Below are 21,927 nucleotides of genomic sequence, written 5' to 3' on the forward strand. Positions count from 1 at the left end.
ATAGTAGTGTTTCATACTTAATTCTATCTCTTCATAGGTTGAGGGTACTGAGTCACCTTTGTACTATAGATAAGGTTAAATTAACTTATGTAACTTCTAAACATACATATGGACCATGCTGCATTTGCAATATCATGTTATACTGTACATCGTCCCTCCTTCCTCCAATACCTTCTCTTCCTTCCCTTCTGCCCTCTCTCCCTTCCTCCCTCCTCACAGAGATGGACAGAGCAGCCTACTATAGCCAAGCATCTTCAGCCTTGCATAAACCTCCCAAAGCACTCTGATAGTAATTGCTGTCCAGCATTCACCAGACATATGCGTAAGCAAAGCTGAACCGCACTGAATCAGCAAGGAGGAGGGAGGAGGAGGAGGCGGTGGTGGTGGTGGAGGGAAAAGGATCGATGGGACCTCTTTTGGATGAAAAACAAAAGAGCCTTGATGTCTTTTCATTATAAATCGATAGATTAAATCCCATCAATCACAACGCATCTCCGTAAGTCATAAATACAGCCAGTCAGGTGGAGTTTGGATCTTGTTTCCCTCTGCGCTGCAGTATGCCCAGATGGTGTATGCAAGAAGAATAACTAGCTAACGCAGGAGCTCATTTAGGGGAGTAAAAAGACATATTTTCCTGGCTAATTTAATCTGCTAAGCAAGGCAGTTTGTGCTTGGAAAGAATGGGGCAGAGCAGGCACGTTACAAGCGAACGTCATGCCTGGAGCGCACTACTGCGCTATAATGACACGGGCCAGCGGATACCCAAGGTAGAACATTGAGACGGGAAGGCAGGAGGAGGAAGAGAGGTGCTGTCACAAAGCGGCAGGGGCCCTGGCACTGAGAGAGCCACCCATCCGTACACCAGCTACAGTACTGAAACAGCCCTGAGCCACACTGCAAAAACCTGCTGCGTCTAAGTGTGTGTGCATCTAGATTGAGTCCACTTAGTTTAGGCCAAAAGGGGCTGTGTTCGAGAAGATATTCAGTGGAGGAAACTGAATCAAAAGAGCTAATGAAATGAAAAAACAAAAAGCAGAAACTCCAGACAGAAACCTGAAAAATGCGACAAGTATGTGAACAGGTTTTCTTCCCCCTTCCTCTCTTGTTCTGCTGTAGCGCTGCTGCAGGCCGCAGATTGCTGCAGTGCTTCGGCTCGGTGCAGAAGTAGCTCCAATACACTAAGTAGGAAGGACGGACCTCTGCCAAATAGTGCCCCAGGCTGCCAAGACTCAGTGAGGGCCAAAAGTAGCAGCTGCCAGAAAGTGAATACCGCACGTACCTGGGGGATAGAACAAGCCAGTAGAGGCGCTGTCTGACACTTCCTGCTACTGTGGTGGCCAGACAGACCTCCACCCCCACACCAACACAACCGTTTACAATCAGAGCGGCTCAAAGCAAGCAAATCTCTTCGACATCTATTAAAGAATCCTCAATCAGGGAACAGTGAACAACTTCCTGCTCATTGGATTGGAGCTAAATGGCAAAACGAAACACACAGTTGACTTTGTGTCACGCGGTGAGGTCAAGCTGGGTTTTTGTCTTGTCTTGTCACTTCCTGTTTTATTTTGAAAGATAACTCTCCTCTCGTTTCACGTCACTTGCCCTTCCTCATGTGTCACCGGTCTGATTGTCTTCCGTGCCCTGATTGTTTCCACCTGTTCCCCATTACCCAGAGTATATCTTGTCTGCGTCTCCCTTTGTCTTGTGCCGGAGTGTTTCGTTCATTTCGTTCACCCCAGCCGGTCTTTTCCACAGTCCTTGATCTTCCTTGCTTCCCCACGTAACGTGTGCTTGTAGTTTTTGCCTCCACGTGAGTGATTTTTTTGTTGTTGTAAATTTCATAGTATATGGTTATTGTTTCATGTTCAGTTTTATAGTGGATTTAGCTTTTGACCTCCTTTGTGGAGTGATTTTCTGATACCTTTTTCCTCTTTGCTTTTATGTTTTTTTCCCTCTTCGGAGTGGTTTTGTTTTGTAGAGTATATTCTTGAATAGTATCTTTATTTTCGACTCTAGTGTAATTTTCATAGTCTATTCTTTGAGTCACTCAGTGTTGGAGTATTCCAATAAAGTTCCACCCAGTTGGTAAAATCTCTGCATCTGAGTCCAGGTCTGACACTTTGTATCTGTGCTGCCTTATCCTGGATCCAAACCCTAACTCAGACGTAAGTTCAGGAGACTTTCTCTGATATGAAAACCTGACATTTCTAAATATTAGTGTCCTTGTGTCATGAAGTCCCTGTTGTCCTCACAGTCCTCAGAGTTTTCTAATAAGTTCAAGGCCACATTCAGACAGGATCAGACACTGCGACCAGTTGCCACTGGGTTGTGCGGTGGTGTGGGGGTCCTACTGGGGGAGTGCGCTGTGAAACAATCAGGTAATTACTATTTATTTGCCAGATTAACAGGCTTTTGTTGCATAAATTGCGAATTTAGAAGCTGGGTACACAACAGGTAGAGTATCAGAGTTCAGTCCATGAATCCACCTGGATAGTCTCAGATAGTTTGAGACATTTTAGGCTGACTGTGGAGAGGTTTGACCGATCCAAGGGGTCTGATTGGCGGCCACAATGTGACATCAGCCTGCGTTTTTCCAAAAGTTGGATCTGGCTCAACTTCTCCGCTGCAGGACGGTGCGCTTTTTGGTGGACAGCCTGCACCACTGTGGCCAAAACAGACTACCCCCACTTAAACGTTTTGGCTGTGCCAGATCCTGTCGTGGCATAAATGGTTAATGGTCGATGTCATGACACATTTTCACCTGTTGTTCAACGAATAAGCTGATCATTACTCTACACTTTTCATGTTTCATTAAGTTCAGAGAAAATACCAAAAACCCCAATGTGTCAGTCCACATCTCAATATTTCCTGACTTGATCTGATCTTTTTTTTTAAATACTGTCATATAGACAGTTATGATCATGAGCCTCCAGTTATATTAGCGACTCTGTGAGGCACTTAGGCACATCCATGCTAACATCAGCATGTTTAGCATGCAGATATTATGCAGTTAATGTCTACAGTGTTCACTGTGCTAACATGCTTAAGTAAGGCATTTGCTGATTAGCCCTAAAAAACATCTGAGGCCGAAGGGAAAGTCAATAAAATAGATAAATAAATCAAAGTATTGGACAAACTGAAATCTTGAAGTGATGATGGAGCTTGCGAGTGTTTTTACCATCTAATAGTTGTTGAGGCATTTGAGTCTAGATCAAACTGGTTCACTGACCATCCCGAGAGCCACACTGGTACTGTAGTGTGGCTAAGTAGGCTTATTAATTTCGGATTAATCCACATTTGGTGCTCGAGTGAGTATTTGAGACAGCAGACAGGACTGTGTGTGTGTAGGACTGAGTCAAAATAAACGTGTGTGTGTGTGTCCCTTGTAATAAAGGAACATGTCACCCAGCAGAACAGTCTGACTCAGTGATGTGTTTTTGGACAGTTGAGCTCTATGGGACAGAGGAAGAAGATAGTCGGATACATTCGCTGTTGGTTTGGATGTACACATGAGATTTGATGATATATATTTCCGTGTGTGTATACACATGTTGTATTGCCTTTTAAGAGAGAATCATCCATAGTAATACAGGACAGATTGAAACCCTCCAATGTCCACTAGAATGATTGACAGCTTGGCCCCGCCTTCTAGCCTTGTATTGATGTTTTAACTGGCTGGTCAAATGAGGTCATCAACTGAGGAGAGCACTCTGCTGAGGTCGTATATTGATCTCTCTTTTCATGTGTGTTTGTGTGCGTTGGGGTATCGGTGTGTGGGTGTTCTTAGCTTGTGAAAAACAGAAGCAGACGAATAACCAATAGGGCAGGGACATAAGTGAGATCCCTGCAGATTTGAGCACAATATACAGTAATTGTGTCTTTGTATGTGACTGAGAGTGAACTAATAAGAAGAAATGATAAGAGTGAGACAGAAGTCTGAAGAAGTACCTTTTGTGTTGAAAGCAAAAAGAGAACTGGCGCAGGTACAAGACTGGGGATGTAGCTCAACCCATCAACCCACTGACCCACACAGATACACACACACACACACACACACACTATATCCACAGAATACTGCAGAGACCAAGCAGCTGGTTGTGTTCTTGAATGGACAAGCGATGGATGGAGAGCAGACTCAGCTGTCCAGCAAACTGGGACTCATCACCATAAAAATGGCAACACAGCTTCAATGAAGTGATAGTATCTGATTTAGACACCCAAGACTGTAGTGTTTACATACAATTCCAGTTCTTCAACGTACTTCTTTTCCATGACTACAGTCTTTGCCTAACATGATCTAATAGCAGAATCAAACTACACAACATCATTCCAATAACAGCCCGACCTGGTAGACGTGAGATGTCTCTCGCCAAACTCTACAAAGCATTGACTGATACGAGCGCAGACCACTTTTAGTATGTAACTGTCCTGTGGCATTAACTCATCCTTAGCAAAATAATGCAGGTTGCCAGACAAAAAAATTCAGCCTGGGTCAGATTTAGCTGTAACACAGCGGCATCATTAATAACATAGGTGCATATTTATGAGAATATGTACGTCATATAGCTACTGTTTACGTTGCCATTTCTATATGGGATAAAATGATAATAAGAATTTGTTACTACAATTTTATTCAACTTATCTGACATAGTGCCCATCTTGAAAGACAAAGACATTGTGTGGTATCGAAGTCAGAATTAATAGTTTTAGTTGCCTAAACTTATAGGAAGTGCTCAGACACATAATTTTTTTTTCATGGTTATTTGTTTTATTTTGGAAGACACAGGCAAACAATGATATCCTGGTACAAAGGGTGCTTTATCAGAAAAAATGCTCACATGTGTCTTTCAGACTACAATGACAAATGGCCAGTTTGGTATTTTAGTAATTACTGACAATAATAAAATAGAGTAGAAATTGTTGACTACATTGGCTGGTCCAAATTATAACAGATGTTTTTGCTACTCACAGATATAGTAGTATTGATGTAGCTAAATAATTTCCTGTTAGAGAAGAATCAAACTTGCAACTCAATTTCAACAAGCGATGGCAAATTAGGTGCATCTGTGTATCAAACCATCGTTAACGTATTACAAATAATAGAAGTCATCACTGTTTCATCACACTGTAGTATAGCATGATTTTGTTTTTTTATTGTCATTTGCAACTTCTGTTCCAACAGGACAGTTTTACAAGGTTTTTTCAGAGCTAAAAGGTTTCCTTCTGCACAGCACCTGCAATATGACGATTACTTCTGTATTTCATCAGCTACACCAAGACACATCAGGGAATAGGCTTGGCTGTTTGTGTGTGCGTTCAGATCTTTCTTATCTTTCTCTATTTTCTAAACCACCCCTCGTTTTACATTTGTCTTTTCTGTTTTCGCTCTTAGTATTGTTAATGAGAACTGTTTGTGGTCTTGTGGTGAGGTTCACTGTGTCTGACATTCATGTGATTCACATTCATGAGAATTATTACTGTTGTTGATGAGAAACAAAGGAGGAAGTAACATGATCTTGATAAAAAGATGCAAAACATCTAAGAAAGGCTGGATGGCTGTACATACAAAGCGTCTGACTTTGACAGAAGCTGCCATAGTTTGCATCTTGTCTCCTACCTGAAACATTTCTAAGGTCTTTCTTTAACCTGAAGAAACTAGTTTTAATTGCTTAACCAAACAGCTTTGTTTTAATCACCAATAAACATTACAAGAAATGTCTGCACCTTAACAACACCTCTCAATAGTTGAGAGAGAGGCACAAGGAATGCTCCCTAAAAGTCGAAGATTCGAATCATCAGGTGGAGACCCCTCAGTCGACTTAAATTCGAAGTCGGGCAGTCAGTCATTTGGGAGATTTCTTTTTTTGTTAGTCACTCCACGGGCCATTTCGGTAGCTGCAGAGTGAGCACCCCTCACTTTAACACTTTTCTTCGGGGAAAATCATCCAACTACGTCTTGTCCCAAATCTGCAATGGGTACAAGCAGCTGGGACCTGGACCCAGGGTGAGTTTGAGTGAGATGCTGGGTTGCCCTAACAAAGAGAGGCCTTGCCCCATCAGACCTTAGAAGTAGCTTAAAAGTAGTAAATTCACAGCTCACAGCAACTTAATATATAGTCTTGCACCTTTACAATATGTCATTAGCATAATTAACATGCATTAGTTCTGAGATTAGATGAACGTACTGCCGAACTCCATTAAAAAAATCTGGTGGTTCAATGAAGCGTTGCTTTAAATTCTGTATGAAACAAGGAACAAATCAGACTGAACACCCAAATCTGATTCGACTGACAAAATTCTGAGTCAGTCAATCATCTATCAACTCAGTAGCCATTGAAAAGTACACGGTGGAGAGACTTTTGTGGGTCCAAGAACTAGAACAGGTGAGTATAAACGGGCTACACATCTTGTTAAAATGACACCAATGATATCTGACGTTGCGTGTGAAGCACAGATGAAAGAAAAAAACATAATGAATGAAGTCATACCCCTTCCAGAAACATACAAACACATGAGGAGAAAAACACACAGAAAGTAAATAATGGAAGGAAAAGGAAGTAGTCTGGTTTATCCCCACGGTCAGGATGGATTTTTTACAAATGGAGAAAAATGTCAGTTGTCTTCCACAGCATCCAGAAGCAAATTGCTCTGAGGACACAGGTGATTTGCATTAGTGAGAGAAGAGGAAATTAATTGCACAGCTTTTTTTTTTGTTCACATTTTTTCTGGTTCACGTAGCCTTTCTAACGCAGCACAGTACGACTGCATCATACACTGATGTAAAGAAATGCCTGGAGGTGCATTAACTAGCTGGCTTGTCTTCGACTTGGTTTGGCTGCTTGCTTATTTTTGTCCTTTGTTCATTTTCTTTCTTTCTTCCATCCTTTTTTCTTCCGTTTTCTCTATTTTTTATCAAACATATAGGCTACATGATTAAATCGTGAACATAGAAAGAACATTGTAGAATCAAAAATAGGGTACAGTGTTAGAAGGAGATGTGTACGCTCATGTATTTCTGAGTGTATGCGTGCGTGTGTGCGTGCGTGCGTGTGAGTGTGCAGCTATAGGTCCCTTGAGTGATTTAAGAACAGCACAAGACCTTAGGGACAACAAGAATGAGAGCAGGATAATGGAATATGATATCATGCAGAGGGACGATGGAAAGAAAGAAAGAAAGAAAGAAAGAAAGAAAGAAAGAAAGAAAGAAAGAAAGAAAGAAAGAAAGAAATGTTATATACGACAACATACACTTCACATTTACATTACAGAGATGCATGTTTACCAGTGCTGCTCCATCTCCTCACCTGCCTCCCTGGTGCACACATGCACACACACCTTCACTCACACAGCTCACTAAGGTGAGGCAGGCAAACAGAAGGTAATGCAATTTTTCTGCTTAGTTCTCCTGTTCTCCCTGATCGCTGCAGTGCTCCACAATGCCATTCACATTTGTCCTTCGAAAAAATGTTCCTTGTTTTTTTTTTTTACCGCGTCCTCCTCTCCTCACCTCCTGAATAAAAGTACCTTTGTCTCAGTCACAACTTTGGGATTTCAACAGAGATCAACCAATCTGAACCGCTGAAGGACGACGTTCGGGCAGAAAAAGGCTTCTGACTAAAGGGCAGACAGACCGAGTTCATGGTTTGTAAACCTACTTGAACATCTAGCGAGCTCAAGATATTTTTTCCAGAGCTAAGAGGAGAGTCACTCTGTGGTATCATTACTTACACAACACTCATTATCTACTTTGCTGGACTGAGGTAAGGTGACTGACTTGAACATTCCACTGTTCTATCCTTGTCGGTACATTTAGGATAATTGTCCTGCTGCAATGTCCTGGGGAAAAAAAAGAAAGGGCAACGAGTCCCGCTCAGTTCACCCAATATGTATATGAACATCCTCAAACACCCTTAAAGCTGAAAGTCAGCACTTTAACCTCAGAGTCAGTGTTTTGTTTCCAGACTGTCCTCACCGGGACAAGAGGCTATACAGTCATGCTGTAGGCCCAGATGTGCTTTCATCTTAATGCTAACATCACATGCTAATATGCTGATGCTTGGAAGATAATGTTTACCATGTTCATCATTCTATAGGAGTCTGTAACTGTTTAAAGCCCAATGATCCATCTTTCATAACCGTTTATCCTCATCAGGGGGCTGTGGGGGGCTGGAGCCGACCCCAGCTGACACTGTGGGAGAGGCGGGGTACGCCACGCACAGGTCGTCAGTGACACATAGAGACAAAAAACCATTCACGCTAACATTGACTACTATGGGAGTCACCAATTAACTGGGCTGGTGTGTTTCGAACCAGAAAACTCCCTGCTGTGAGGCAACACAGTGCCACCACTAAAACCATACATAGTATAGTAGTCATATATAGTATGACATTAGAATTATGAGGGGTCATTTCTTTTGTAAAACTTTTTGATGCTTTACACATCTAACTGTACATATTGTGCATTCACAGAACAGCTGAGTGTTGTTTGCAAAGCACCGGTCAGCAACTTATTTCATCTCCATCATCAAATAATACACACGTGCACACACACACGTGCACACACACACACCTGCAGAGATTTCTCAGCATAATACTGAAGTGGAAATAATAAAGCAGACGAATTTATGGAGGGAACTTCACGGGATATTACGGGAGAGGAACCAAAAAGGAAGAGAGGAATAAATCGGGGCGATGTTGACTGTGAAAATAGAAATAATCCCTCCTTTCCCTCCCTCTGTCACCCCCTACTCCACTTCATACTCATCTGCTCATCCTCTACACACAGACACACACACACACACACACACACACACACACACACACACACAATCAATCAATAGCACGGTGCGTGAGACTTGAACACAGCAAACGTACAGGAAGGCTTTACAATATCGTCGTATTATCGATGCAGAGCATGAGGACTGAGAGAGGTTTATGGCATGACTGTGTGTGTGTGTGTGTGTGTGCAGGAGCAAGAGAGAAACAGCCGACTTTGCAGTAATGTTAAAAGACAGGAGGTAAAATGGACTAAAAGGGGCTGTCTTCCTCTCGTGCCCTCCTTTCCTCATTCCCACCAGTGCTTTATGTCTTCTACATTTTCTTCTGTTTTATGGGAGAAGGAGTTTGTGTTCTAAAGAGGCAATCTTGTCTCCTATATATTACATTCATATGTTACTAAATTGTTTTCACAGTTACATTGTGGTGACAACGTCACTCTAGGACTCTAAGATTGTGATTTTGAGTGTGTTAATAATGTCGTAATACGGTTTGGGTAGAAATCAAATGAACATGTCAGTGAACACTTTACTGATATGTGTAGTAGTAACAGTTTTGCAACTTTCACTGTACGTTAATTAACAATTTTCGGTGGCGTTACATTACGTTTATTTATCATATGATCAGTTTAATTATCATATGATCAGGTGACAAATAGTCACACTGCTGATAATTCCCACATAGCAAAGGATAACTCCCCCTGCCTTTTATTATTATTATTATTAGACATTCATCTATCTACACTTTTTACTGAAAAAAATACAGCTCCATAAAGCACAGAACAAAAGATGACTGTAAACCCAAATAGCAGTCAGTAGTTATTAAGATATTTCTTTGTCATTGTTCTACTGCATATGTAAACTAGTTTTAAAAGAGCTTGCTCAACGTCTTGCCAAGAGTGAAATGATGAGAAAATCGATACCACTCTCAGTCTGTTCAATATGAGGCTACAGCCAGCAGACGGTTACTTTAGCATAGCACAAAGACTGGAAACGCAGGGTTAGTCTGTCCAAAGGTAACAAAATCCACCGATCAGTACATGATTAACACGTTACTCTCCAGGGCTGAAAAATGAAGCCAACACATAAGTGCCAAAAGCTCTCAGTGCCTTGAATGGCCACTTGAGGCTGGATCCATAAACAAGGCAGCTCCTGTTAGCATCCACGTTAAAATGTAAAACTTCACAGCAGAAATAAACATGTTTACAGCCTGGTACAAAAAACAGTTTTGTTCTCTATAGTTAATTTCCCCGCTCATGACAACTGTACTGCTAGTAGTACTCACCGATTCAAGTGATATTAAGGGTTAAAGTGATGCATAATTAAGGGAGTGGCTGTGGCTGATTGACAGGTGGCCACCCTCACAGGTAGGGAATACATTTGTGTCAGCCTGCCTCTGCTCCACATCTTTGCCTATTTTCAGATTAGGCAGGAGTTAGATGGAGTCAAGGATAACGATGACCACACTGAGCCGCACAAAAAACCTATGGGTGACGTCACACAGAGGGCAACATTAGCATTCACTTCTTTGTGTCCACCTGAAGTCCAGTCCACTCCTGTTACCTCTGGTTTGGTCTCCACCAGAGACTAGAAATATATCTGTCTCTTTAGCTAAATGCTGTTAAGTCTGCTGTTTGGCACTGAGAGTACAATGGATTTATCAAAAACAATGAGATAAAAGAGGCCAAAAAAGCTCAGTAGAGCTCACAGGAGATCGTAATAATTCTCTGTAGATGTTGCTACAACTCCATTCACACATCACACATCATCTGATACTGTATATCGTTAATATATAAAATATTAATTTTCGTAGCTTTAAGTCCATAGTGTTTTTGATTGCACAGTTTGTATGCGTAGCTTTCTTTGAAGTGAACCCTGCAGCCCTAACAGCTCCTGTATGCATGCTGTTTGCGACAGCTCCCCCCACAGAGCGCCACCATGCACACTGCCGCAGGGTGTTCCTCCAAGTGCAAAGAGCGATCTGTGTGTGTGTGTGTGTGTGTGTTTGTGAGACATCTGCATTAGGAGCTCGTCTCCACGAGCACATGCATCGGAGACGCTGTAACACCACCAACCCCACCATGGGGAAGAGGTGTGTGTGTGTGTGTGTGTGTGTGTGTGTGTGTGTACATGTGTTGAAATGACGGAGTGAAAGAAGTCTATATTTGGAGGGAAAGAAAGGAGATGAGGAGGAGGGATGGGAGGGAGAAAGGGTTCCTCTAATGGGTTTTTGGCTACTTGAGGAGGATGATTCAGAGAGAAGCTGTGGGTACATCTCTGTTTGGTGCATTCAAGGTTGTACGTTCATGTAGCCAGTGTAAAAGCTTTATTTTCATGTCTGTTACCAGGATGGAGCTCTACAGCTTCCACAATGCCCCTAAGGAGAAATTATTTTGAAAATTACTCCAATTAAATTCTGCTTACACAGCTTCTCATGGCACAAAATAAGAATAATCTAAACTACTCTATTTCAATCTGAATATTTAAAAAAAACCACAAAACTGTCCAAACAGTCAATGCCAGCTGGCTCTGTGCCAATTCGTCATTCATCATTAACAATAAAAAACGCATTCATCATGCTTTTAATGCAACCCACGGAATAACTGTGGATTGGAATGGGAAATGTTGTTTCTGTAATTCTGCGATGTGGCGTGTATGACCAGAGGCTTTGTAGTGAGTGTTAAAGTGATACTGTTGGTTTGGTCAAACGACCATGAAAGGCTTCCCCGGGTCAATACCTCCCCTGAGAAAGCTCTTCAAATGTCATGCTTGTCATGAATAAATAAAGTCACACTGACCGCATGCAGTGTGCGAGTTGATACATTAGCATAGCTTTGCCTGCGATGTGCATGTGTGCATTGAGGTAGCAAATTCGGATTACATCTTTTAAAGGTGTTACGGGACACAACTGTGGTTTAAGTTCAGCCCTTCTGTAAAGTAGAGGTTTACCACACTGCTTCCTCATTCCAGGCCACTTACAGATCATGTAACGCACTTGTTCAAATCAATATTGTGTAACTACCATAAAACAACAGGTTTAAAATCATTTTGATGCTACACTGACTTGTGATCTGGTGAACAGTTGTGAGAAGTCACACAGCATCAACTAGTTCACTGATTTTGGTGAAACTGGATCATATTTAATGGAGAAAATGTTTTCTACTTTTCCCTCCGATGTACTCTGGCCGGCTCGCTTCAGCACCTGATTTACAGAGTTTCCTGATGGACAGTAAAGTAAACCTCTGCCAACTGTAGCTGCTGTGAGCTAATGTTTGCTCAGTTTGTTAGCCAGGCCATCTGGACTGTGAGCAAAGAGTGCCTGTGGAGTGTTCGTGTTTGTACCACAGGCGTTCTCGGTAAGAGGAGGTTTTCAGGCCCCTGGGCGAAGGTGAAGGCTGACGGGGAGCAGAGCCGTTGTCGTGCCCGAACTGGAGCTCGGCAAGTCAAAAGCAGAGAGTGTCCGAGCTAGAAGCTGCTGGACAACAGTAAATCTGGGACTGACTTTTAGTCATTGGCAGGAGCTTTATGAAAAAAGGCCAAAAGACAGGCGCTGAGCTGGGCTTCTTGCTGTTGCTGATATTAGCTGGCTGCTATGTGTTGTTGCACTTACTTGATGTTTGGCTGTGGGGAACTAAATCACAAAATTACTAATTTCTATGTTGCTTTAACTCTATTTGGTTTATATCAACAGTATGTTGAAGTCCTCTCCTCTTACTGATTACATTGCATATGCCTACCAGAGGCAAATCTAATTCATGTTGTGTATTGAGTGATTTGGGTGCAAGTAAGGGCCGTTCCCTGACTCTTCGTTCCTTAAAATCTGAAATCATTTATATAAAGGCCAAGAAAAGATCAATTGCTAATAAATGTATTTTCCTTCTGTGCCTGTATCTCTACCCCAGCCTTGCAAACTGTTGGTTAGTTGATTTGTTTACAAGTGCTGTGCATATGTCCAAAGAATATGTTGTTTACATGACTTCAGATTATTGCCATATTTGAAACAATAGAGGAAAATTTGGAAGCATGTTAACATTATCAGTGATGAGTCAGCTAGGTCAGATGATGACAGTGCTGGAACATGTCATCCTACTACTTTCATTTCCAAGACGATCTCAAACCTAAAGAGAAATTGTTGTCTGTACCATTTTAGCTCTTCAGCTTGATCAACTTCTGCTTCAGCAGCTGCTTCACCATCTGAAAGCGCCAGGAAAACAAGCGCTCCCAAATTAAAATTGTGTTCTGAAGTTGATTCAGCATTTCTTCATCTGCAGCCATGCTTCTATTTTCATGCCACTGCTTGGTGCCAGCGACCCACATTAGCCACTTCAGCGGTGGACAGCACCCCAGGGGAACAAACAGCACATGTAAAGCTTTTCATTTTTCATAGGACAGCTCTGTTAGCTGAAACCTACACCCTATATCAGCTCTCTCAGCAGTGGATAGCTCTGTGGGGCTCATCACACAGACAAGATTTGTGCACTGTGAGCACCCTACCAATCAGGCATTCATCCAGGATGCTCTGGATCAACACAACTACACAGAAAGAATCATACCTGGTGTGTATTTTGAAGAATTTTAGTATGTATGAACAATATCAAGGAGCTGTCACAAACCAAGACACATTTTCTTTAACTGTGTCTGTGACACAGACATAAAATTATACTTCGACTCCTGCAAAGGGGATCTCTGGGATGTCTTCAAATGCTGTATGTTGCATTTTTGTTGGATGGACACTTCTCTTTTGTACTAATACTAATGCTAACATGCTCATGCTGATTTCACAGCAAACCCTCCAACAAAGAGACATATTAGTCCACCGTGGTGGACCAATGTGGCATTGTAGTCAGGTAGTGTAGTAGAAAGAGCGGGAAAGTCGGGACCTTCACCCAGGAGGCCGCTGTCCATGCCCAGAGTGTCCCAATGTTGACTTTTTTTTAAGGCTACGTAGCATAACTTACATAATGTACATAAGTTATGTCAAGTTATGTCATGTAACATAATTTACAATCTGTTCCTAAACCTATCCAAGTGGTTTTACTTCCAATATACTTCTAATATTTTTGTTCTAGTTCTTCTGCTGTGCTGTAACCTTTAACCCTACACTAACTCTCTGGATCTGTCATCTCCCAGGCCTTTCATTTAAGATACCAGCTCATATAGACGTGTTGAGAGTTGTATGAGACATTATCAGCCCGGTGTTTTGTCTACCAGGTTAACAGAAAGTGAGCAGGGGTTTTTAATTTCAGCTCCTCTGGGCTAGTTGAAACAGTGCTAATGTTTGGGGGCTGTTGTTGTTGGTGGCGAGGCCATTCTGCTGGAGAGCATTAGGCACCTGCTCAGCCAAGGCAAATGAAAGTGTGTATGTGTGTATAAGTGTCCAAACATGTGTATGTGAGTGATGTGTTGCTAACAAGAACCTTAAGTAGAGCATATGGTGTTATTAGCTGTTATTGGCCTACAAGGAGACAGTTTAGCACGCGTAACAGCTGCTGATCCACCACTGACTTTTCTTTAGATTTCCCTCTATAGAAACATTTGCAAACAAAGCGACAAATGGGAGCTTCCTGGTTGATGTCATTTCAGTCTGTCAGTCCTGAAAGATGGAGACTATAGAAATGTATTAAGTTTGAAGATTGGAGACGATTTGAAAAGTCCATTTGTTCAAAATGCTTGAAACAACCTCTGTTTACCTTTTCTTGGTGGTGATGTCAATAACGGCCTTGGCTCTCTCTCACTTTTGGGCCACTATACTACCACAAAAAGAGGAGGTTGATTTTGAAACTGGAGAACAGTGTTTGTATCCTGCAAACTATCCAACCCACATATACTGTAATGTTCCACAGAATACAGTTGCGAAATGCAGGACAGTTTCCTAAAATATCCTAGGAGTATACTGGACAAATCTACTGTTTAAGGTTTATATATAATTCCAACATGCAGTTCCAGTGCAGGAAATGCCTGTTATGTAGCAAAGTTTTGTAGAAAGTAAAGAATTTTAATAACACTGACGTAATTGTAGTAATTTTGCAGAATCTGCAGGTTGTTTAAGTCTCTTTAGTAATAGCACAACCTCAGCCAATAATTAATTGCTAATTGCAGAGATCTGTTATCTTCCTTTGCTTCCTTACACTGACAAGATGACAAGAATGTTCATCACAAGGACACAATAATCAAAAAGGATTAGGTGGAGTGTTGATAATCTAACACTCTAGTCTTGCTGTCACTAAATGTGGATTAATCCGCATCTGAAAATAGTCCCCTGCATGCAATATTTCCTCCTGTTTGACACTTTTGAAAATACATTTATTTATATTTGGCATGGATAAGTGTTCAGTAAGAACAAAGGGGCTTAGGCTGAGTGTAACAAACATGGTACAGAAGTATTGTACTGTTGGATTTTGCCGTTTCATGGGATTTGAAAAATTCAAAAGAATAACGGCAGAATTGACATAGGCACCAAAACAGTGAGCAGGTAATGTTCAAATCCAGCCAAAATGGTAGAAGGAGATCAACTGTATTTCTCACCTTCCTCCCTCACACACACACACACACACACACACACACACACACACACGCACACACACTACACAACAGGTCAGAGCAGATCATTCTGCAGTAATCTGCTGCATGTGTGTGTATTAAGCTGTGCAAGCCTAGAGTCTTACTGCACATGCATTTTCTTTGCTCAATTAGCTCTTTTGCGTAAATGTGTGTCTCTGCATTTAGCCAGTGTGTGCACGTGTGTGTGCGTCCGTTGACTGTGTTATTGACCCCTGCGAGGCGAGAGGACAGTGAAGATCACTCGGAGGTTAAACGCTTTATTTCTTGACATGTCATCATATATATTATGGTGTCCCTCTTTCTCTTGCCTGCACACTCTCCTCTTACATTCTCTCTCTCTCTCTCTCTCTCTCTCTCTCTCTCTCTCTCTCTCTCTCTCTCTCCTGCGATGGGCGACACACAGAGAAAGAAAGCTCTGTCGCAGCATTATCCTGAAAAGCACAGAGGGGGAAGGGGGACCCTGGTGGATATATTGCCTATAGCGCAACAAAACCACTAGAGAGGGAGGGGGAGAGACAGCGGTGCTAAAGGTTTTTTAAAAACAGGAGGAAAGACAACGAAAAAAATGTCGAGAGAGAAGAAGATAGGAAGATTTAAAAACACAAGTGTGCATCCGATTAAATGTCATTATCTGGTTGTCATTGCTTTGCTGCAGTGGTTTTGAGATCCTGTGGTGACGTTACCATCAAGCACGGTGCTCCATACTGGAGGTCATAAGCAAAGTACCTGCTCCATAAATAACACTGGCTAAGTCATTGTTTTTGGGTGAACTGGTCAATAAATGGGGCCAGTTTCCACCCACTGACCATCTGTCTCACCTTAGCTCTTAAAGGAATAGTTCAACATTTTAGTAGCAGAAATAATAGCAGTATAAAAATACATTTTTTTTCGAAGATTGGAATGAAAATATGAACATAAGTCTTTAGTCATGACAACAATTACCCTAGCTTAGCATTAAGACTGGAAGCAGGTGTACCTCCACATTTTTTTTTATTTATTTTTTTAGATGAGCTCATCATCCAACGTGTTCCAAATGTGTTCATTTAAATTATTTTTCGGCAATCGTTTATTTAACACTATTAATTATATATGTGCATATTTATTCACACACTCAACTACATCAGTTTGTTAAGTTTACAGTTACTATTCAACCATTACTAGCCATTTTAACCATTACATTTGGCTAATGTTACGTATAGTCTAAACGCTCTGTAGCACTGAGGGGAAGTGCAGAGTGGCTGCATATTATCTTTGGGTTTGTCACTATGAGTGGCACCTTAAATTATATACTATTAAATCTATTTTAACATAAAAATATTGTCCTGTCTATCGCTGAATTTAAACGCCGACATCCAAAAAATCTCTTTCATGTTCACCAAAAGGAATGTGAAACATTTTTTAAAATGTATGTTAGAATCAGATCGTGTGAACGCAGCCACATCAGAGACCAATACTGATGTAGCTATATGCTAACGGGACAGAGCTTAGCTTATTTTCTGTTGTTAGAGGACATCAGCGTCTAACAGCGATGAACTCAAATGACTCACTCGTGTAACCAAACCTCAGAAATTAGGTCAAAATGACATTAACAATACTACAATTGCTGGTACAGTAAGCGTTTGTGAGTGCAGGTGTGTGCATGTGTGTTGCCACTGTGTTGGTATTGGTTTCCCCCCTCGGGGGAATGGGAATTGCCATCACACCCCACTGTGTGAGAGGATGGAGAGAGACAGAGAAGACGAGACAGAGAGAGAGAGAGAGAGAGAGAGAGACAGAGAGAGAGAGAGAGAGAGAAGGAATGTGTGTGTGGGAAGGTTTTGCTTACAAAGGAGCACCATTCAGCTGAGACGTCCACCTGAATGAGGCGAGCTGAGACGTACTGCCCGATCGATAAACGGATACGAGCGTCCCAGCTGCCGAGCTCAGCAGAAAAGGGAAAAAAAGGGGGGGGGGGGCAACAGGAACAAAAATGAGGGGGTGCAGAAAATGACCCCCCATCCTGTTCTTCTTCTTCCTCTACTGTTCCTTACTCTGAATTCATTTCACCGCCACCCTCACCAAAAACACCTCCTATCCAGTCACCCCCCTCCCCTCTCTCTGTGTCTCTCTCCCTCCTTCTCTGCAGCAGACTAGAGCGCAGTCAGCTACTACAGGGACTGCAGTGTTACGCTATAGCACAAGCAGAGAGCTGGAGAGAACGAGAGGAGGGTGGGGGGTTGGGGGGGAGGTGACGTGAGGGTGGTGGGCGGGAGTGGGGGGGGGCTGAATAGCGATAATAAGCAATCCAGCACTCAGCTCTGAAATCGTGGTAATAAAGCAGCACGAGCTGTCAGCGGTGATGACGGTGAGAAAAAGGAACGGGGAGAGGACTGTACAGACCGTAGAGTAGGAGGGAAGAAGACGGAAGGACAAAGAACGAAATGGGAAATCCTGCTATCTTTACAAAGATGTTTTATGCACTTAATGAGCAGATGAATGAATTAAAGCAGTGATCCATTAATTTACCATTACTTTCCTCTAACGTCCGACATTTCTGTCTTCCTAAGCCGAGACGTTGACAGGGACAAGCAGCATCACCCTCGTCGTTCTCCACCGAGCTAATCAGCTAAAACCAAGCCGGCCGACTGACCTCAGCGCACCTGAGTGCTGCTGTTGCTGCGCTGGCTGTCCCCCTCCACCCCTTCCAACCTATCTTTATGTCACCGCGCTGGCACCGAAACTATTGACTGCAACACTTTCAAAGTCACCTCAGCTGTCATACTGATGCTCCTTACGAACCCTCTACCATGACACCACCCCAGCGTTCAATCTTTTTTTTACTGCCCCCCCCCTCCCATCCTCCATCCGGTTCTTTGATCGCTTGTTTGGCTGCCATTTAATTTTCTGACTTGTCAAGTTTCATGCATGAAAAATCTGCACGAGGCTCGAATTTACGGTCCAGAACGTCAGTCTTAAAAAGCTGAATAGGAGATGCAAGACTGACGCGTCGAAATTTACTCTGATCTTCCCTTTCTCTTTCTCTTTCTCTTTCCCTTTCCCTTTCATTTGGTATAAAACAGTAAATCTCAGCCTTTTTTCAGTACTGCATCCTTTATGATGAGCTAACATGCCTCGCAGACCGACTGAAAACTACAGAGATCCTCCAGCTGCACATTTGTGACTCCACCTCTACATGAAAAGAACATGTGACACTCTCAAGTGCGTAAAAGGCGGTCACTTGTGGTTCTTCTTTTGCCGTATGAGAAAGTCCATGCACTTCTCTCTGCAAATTTTGTTCATTGATAAGAGGTATAAATGTGATGACCCTAGAGAGACAGATGTTTTTCTGTAATAGGACTCACTGTAGCAGAGACGTAGGGTGTAGTTTCCTTCCATTGACATAGACGGATGTATTTCAGCTGCGTTTTTTTAGTTGTATGTCATAGGGAAGGACAATCCTGCCGCTAGACAAGAACACTGATATCAGACAATTCTAGAAAACGCCCTGTTTTTTTGTTACATTCATATCTACAACACCTGTACTTGTTGTACCTGTACCTTAAGGTTAAGGAAAGATCATTGTTTCCCATGGTTTGCAGTGACGTTTGACTGCATCTTCAGAAGACAGAAGAACTCCGGCTTTATGCAGATGACGACATTTACTTTACATGGATTCTCTATCTTCGTCTATGCAGATGTGTTGTGTGCCAGTGTCTTGAGGAAGGAACGTTAGACACGTATTTAGTGTCTTATTTTAATAAGCAAATCAACCAACCAGAAAGATATACAGATGTTTATTTCATTTTGCCATAAACTCCCTACAAAGGCCACAAGGGGTCTATGGACCACCGGTGAACACTTGGTGCTTTAGAAATGGTGTGTGTGTGTAGTATGTGTGTCCCTCATCGTATGTCTCCATCCTAAGTCACAGAGTTTGACTAAGTCAATATTCTGTCTCTGAGCGTATGGCAGAGTCCACAGAAAATACACCTCAGCTCACAATAATCAGCACTAGCCTCTGGCTCGGCAAATGGCCATAGATTTTTAGAGACAATTAAGCAAAGGAAGGTAGCGTGAAACGCGGGTGAAAGATGGTAGACTGACAGGACAAGGAGAGAAAAGGGATGAGACAGAGGAGATGGGGGGGGGACATTTGAAATAGAGATGAGAGAATTGGAGCAAAACAGAAAAAATATAGACTCAAGAGAAAGAATGTGTGCTGCAGGAGACAGATGGGAACGCAAAGAGAGACTCAATCACTAAATGATTGCTAATATAGTATAATTTATAGTAAATTTTCCAACTACTATTACATCTCTACCTGCATTCTGAAAGGTGAATTCACCTGTATTCTGTGGCCCCTCCTCAACCATGACGATACAGCTATACTTTTGGACTAATGACCAGCTAACTTACATTAGCTAAAATGACTTTTGTACCATTCCCTGACCTCTCTTGAACCTCCATGTTCATACGAGGACAGCCGCAGCCTCAGGTCCAGGGGGTTTGGATTCAAACCAGAAGGTACTAACTGGTCAGACCTCTGTGATCTCATTATTGTCAGGGGGAAGGGTTAGTGCTCATCTGTCTCTGTCCGTTGTCCACCATACCCCTGTGTCGTCACATTGCCAAGCCTCCGCACCCCCACCCTTCACATTGCATGTTTTAAATATTCTGGAAGAAGCCAGGCAGAAATCGAGGGGGTATATACCCTTTAACCGTTGGATGGCCACAGGACACAAACTCCTTCTCCCATGTGAAAGTTGGATGCGCTCAGTTGGGTGCCCCATCCTCTACCCTGACCTCCGCTTTGCTACATAAAGGGTACAATTTGTCCTGCGTTTGTGCTGCGTATAATTTGTGACTGACAGCTTTTGGATCTTGAATTGGATCCTTTAAGATCTTCTTCAAAAAAGTTAGCAGGATACTGCTTTATGCTTAAGAATTCACCTCTGTGCTGTAAAACAGCGCAGTATTTAACGCCATATTCAAACTAGATATAATGCGTAGAGGTTAACAGTGATATCTGATTCCCTGGCAATGTGGTCCAGTCTAAACTGGATGTGTGCTCACAAGCAAATCAACCAAAAAAAACACAACAACACACAAATATCAACTAGCTCAGACGGATACTGGAGGAAGAGCAGTGCTTTATAATGCAACAGTGTTCACTGCTTCATCTACCCAAACACACACACCTGCCAGCACATCTAAGGCACACACTCATGAGTAAACAGTCATGCATTGATGTGCATATGCTCATTCACACACACATAAACATGCGCAAATCCAGCATCCTATTGGTGTGAGGTGGCTGCTGCTTACAGGAGAGAGAAGATGAATGGAGGCAGAACAACCTGCTCGGTAACAACTTTAGATTTACTTCCAGGTACTCTGTGATTAAGTTGATTATTAGACTGCAGAACAGTTCACAGTGAATGTGGTTTCCAATTAAATCATGTTAAAACAGTATTTTGCAGTAGAAATCATTTGGCGCACACACACAGATGCTGGAGAGAGAGAAAGGGACTGATGCTTGCAGACAAATCTTCACATGATGATATCAATGGGAGAGATTAAAAGGAAAGAACAGCAGCAGGGCAGTTAATGTGATGGACAGACTGTAATGTGTAAAAATGAGGAAAGAAAGAAAGAACGGTGGAAGACATGATCTATCTATCTATCTATCTATCTATCTATCTATCTATCTATCGTTGAAAAGCACTGCAGTGAATCTGACATTCATCTGCAGTGAATCATGCATTTCTCCAAACAGTTTAGGGGGTAACTTTTACGCGCAACAATGCGCAGTGGCCAAAACAGTGCCAAACGTCTGTATGTGAGCGCGCCAAAAGAAAAGACACTTGTCCGACCACTCACCCGGGCGTATTTGGAGGAGTAGGGGTCCTCGAACAGCGCCCACATATTGGGCTGCCACACCTCCCACCATGTCGCCCTGCGGCCGTCCTCCTGCATGCACAGCCGCTTCAGGTCGCCGTCCGCTCCTCCGGTGAGCGCCGGGTCATCCTCTGGTGCGTCCGGCTCGGGGGTCTCGAAGCTGTCCAGGGCTTCCTCGGCGTCGCGATGCTGCCGGTAGTTCATCCAGCAGCACGCCTCCACGTCCGTTTCATCGATGCCCCAGAAGGCGAGCTCCTCCTCGAAGAGCGGCCCGCACACATCATTGGGGCAGTGAAGCTTGCCGGTGCGGTAGTAGTTTAGGATGAAGGCGAAGGTGGCCGGGTGGCGGTCGAAGAAGAACTCGTCGGACTTGGGGTCGTAGTCGAAGTTGCTGTAGGCGTCGGGCTCGGTCAGCCAAGACAAACGTGTCCCTGGCAGCGTCTTCAGGGTGCTCCGGTAGGTCTCGTGTCGGATCCCGCCGCAGTTGATCACGATCTTCTCGCTATCTGACGCCGAGCAAGTCATGGCTGCGCTGGAGCATGCTTCGGTCGATGCGCCCGACTGCTGCTGCTTCTGCGGCTACTGCCCTGCCCCATCCACCGCCTGTCCCCGCTCTGTAGGCTACTGTTATACCGTCCCGGCAAGGAGTCACAGGGGCAACTGAGAGGAGGAGGAGAGGAGGAGAGGAAGGAGGAGTCTGCGTGCGTGCGTGTGT

The 21,927-nt window shown here is 43.0% G+C and overlaps 1 protein-coding gene across 6 annotated transcripts in view; it reads right to left on the reverse strand.

Moving 5' to 3' along the window:
• The window catches only part of LOC104927163 (potassium voltage-gated channel subfamily C member 1), a 68,610-nt gene extending 46,684 nt beyond the window's left edge, over positions 1-21,926 (reverse strand). For 4 of the 6 annotated variants that reach the window (XM_019257044.2, XM_019257046.2, XM_019257045.2 and 1 more), the window contains exon 1: positions 21,195-21,925. In XM_019257044.2, the coding sequence (XP_019112589.1) occupies positions 21,195-21,737 (543 nt within the window). In that variant the 5' untranslated portion in view covers positions 21,738-21,925. Of the gene's footprint in view, positions 1-21,194 lie in introns of all 6 variants that reach the window. The other 2 variants (XM_027285747.1, XM_027285746.1) reach the window with 1 other exon arrangement.
• Between the last annotated feature and the right edge of the window lies 1 nt (position 21,927).

This window comes from Larimichthys crocea, chromosome XII (genome assembly GCF_000972845.2).
Source record: "Larimichthys crocea isolate SSNF chromosome XII, L_crocea_2.0, whole genome shotgun sequence".
NCBI lineage: Eukaryota > Metazoa > Chordata > Actinopteri > Sciaenidae > Larimichthys > Larimichthys crocea.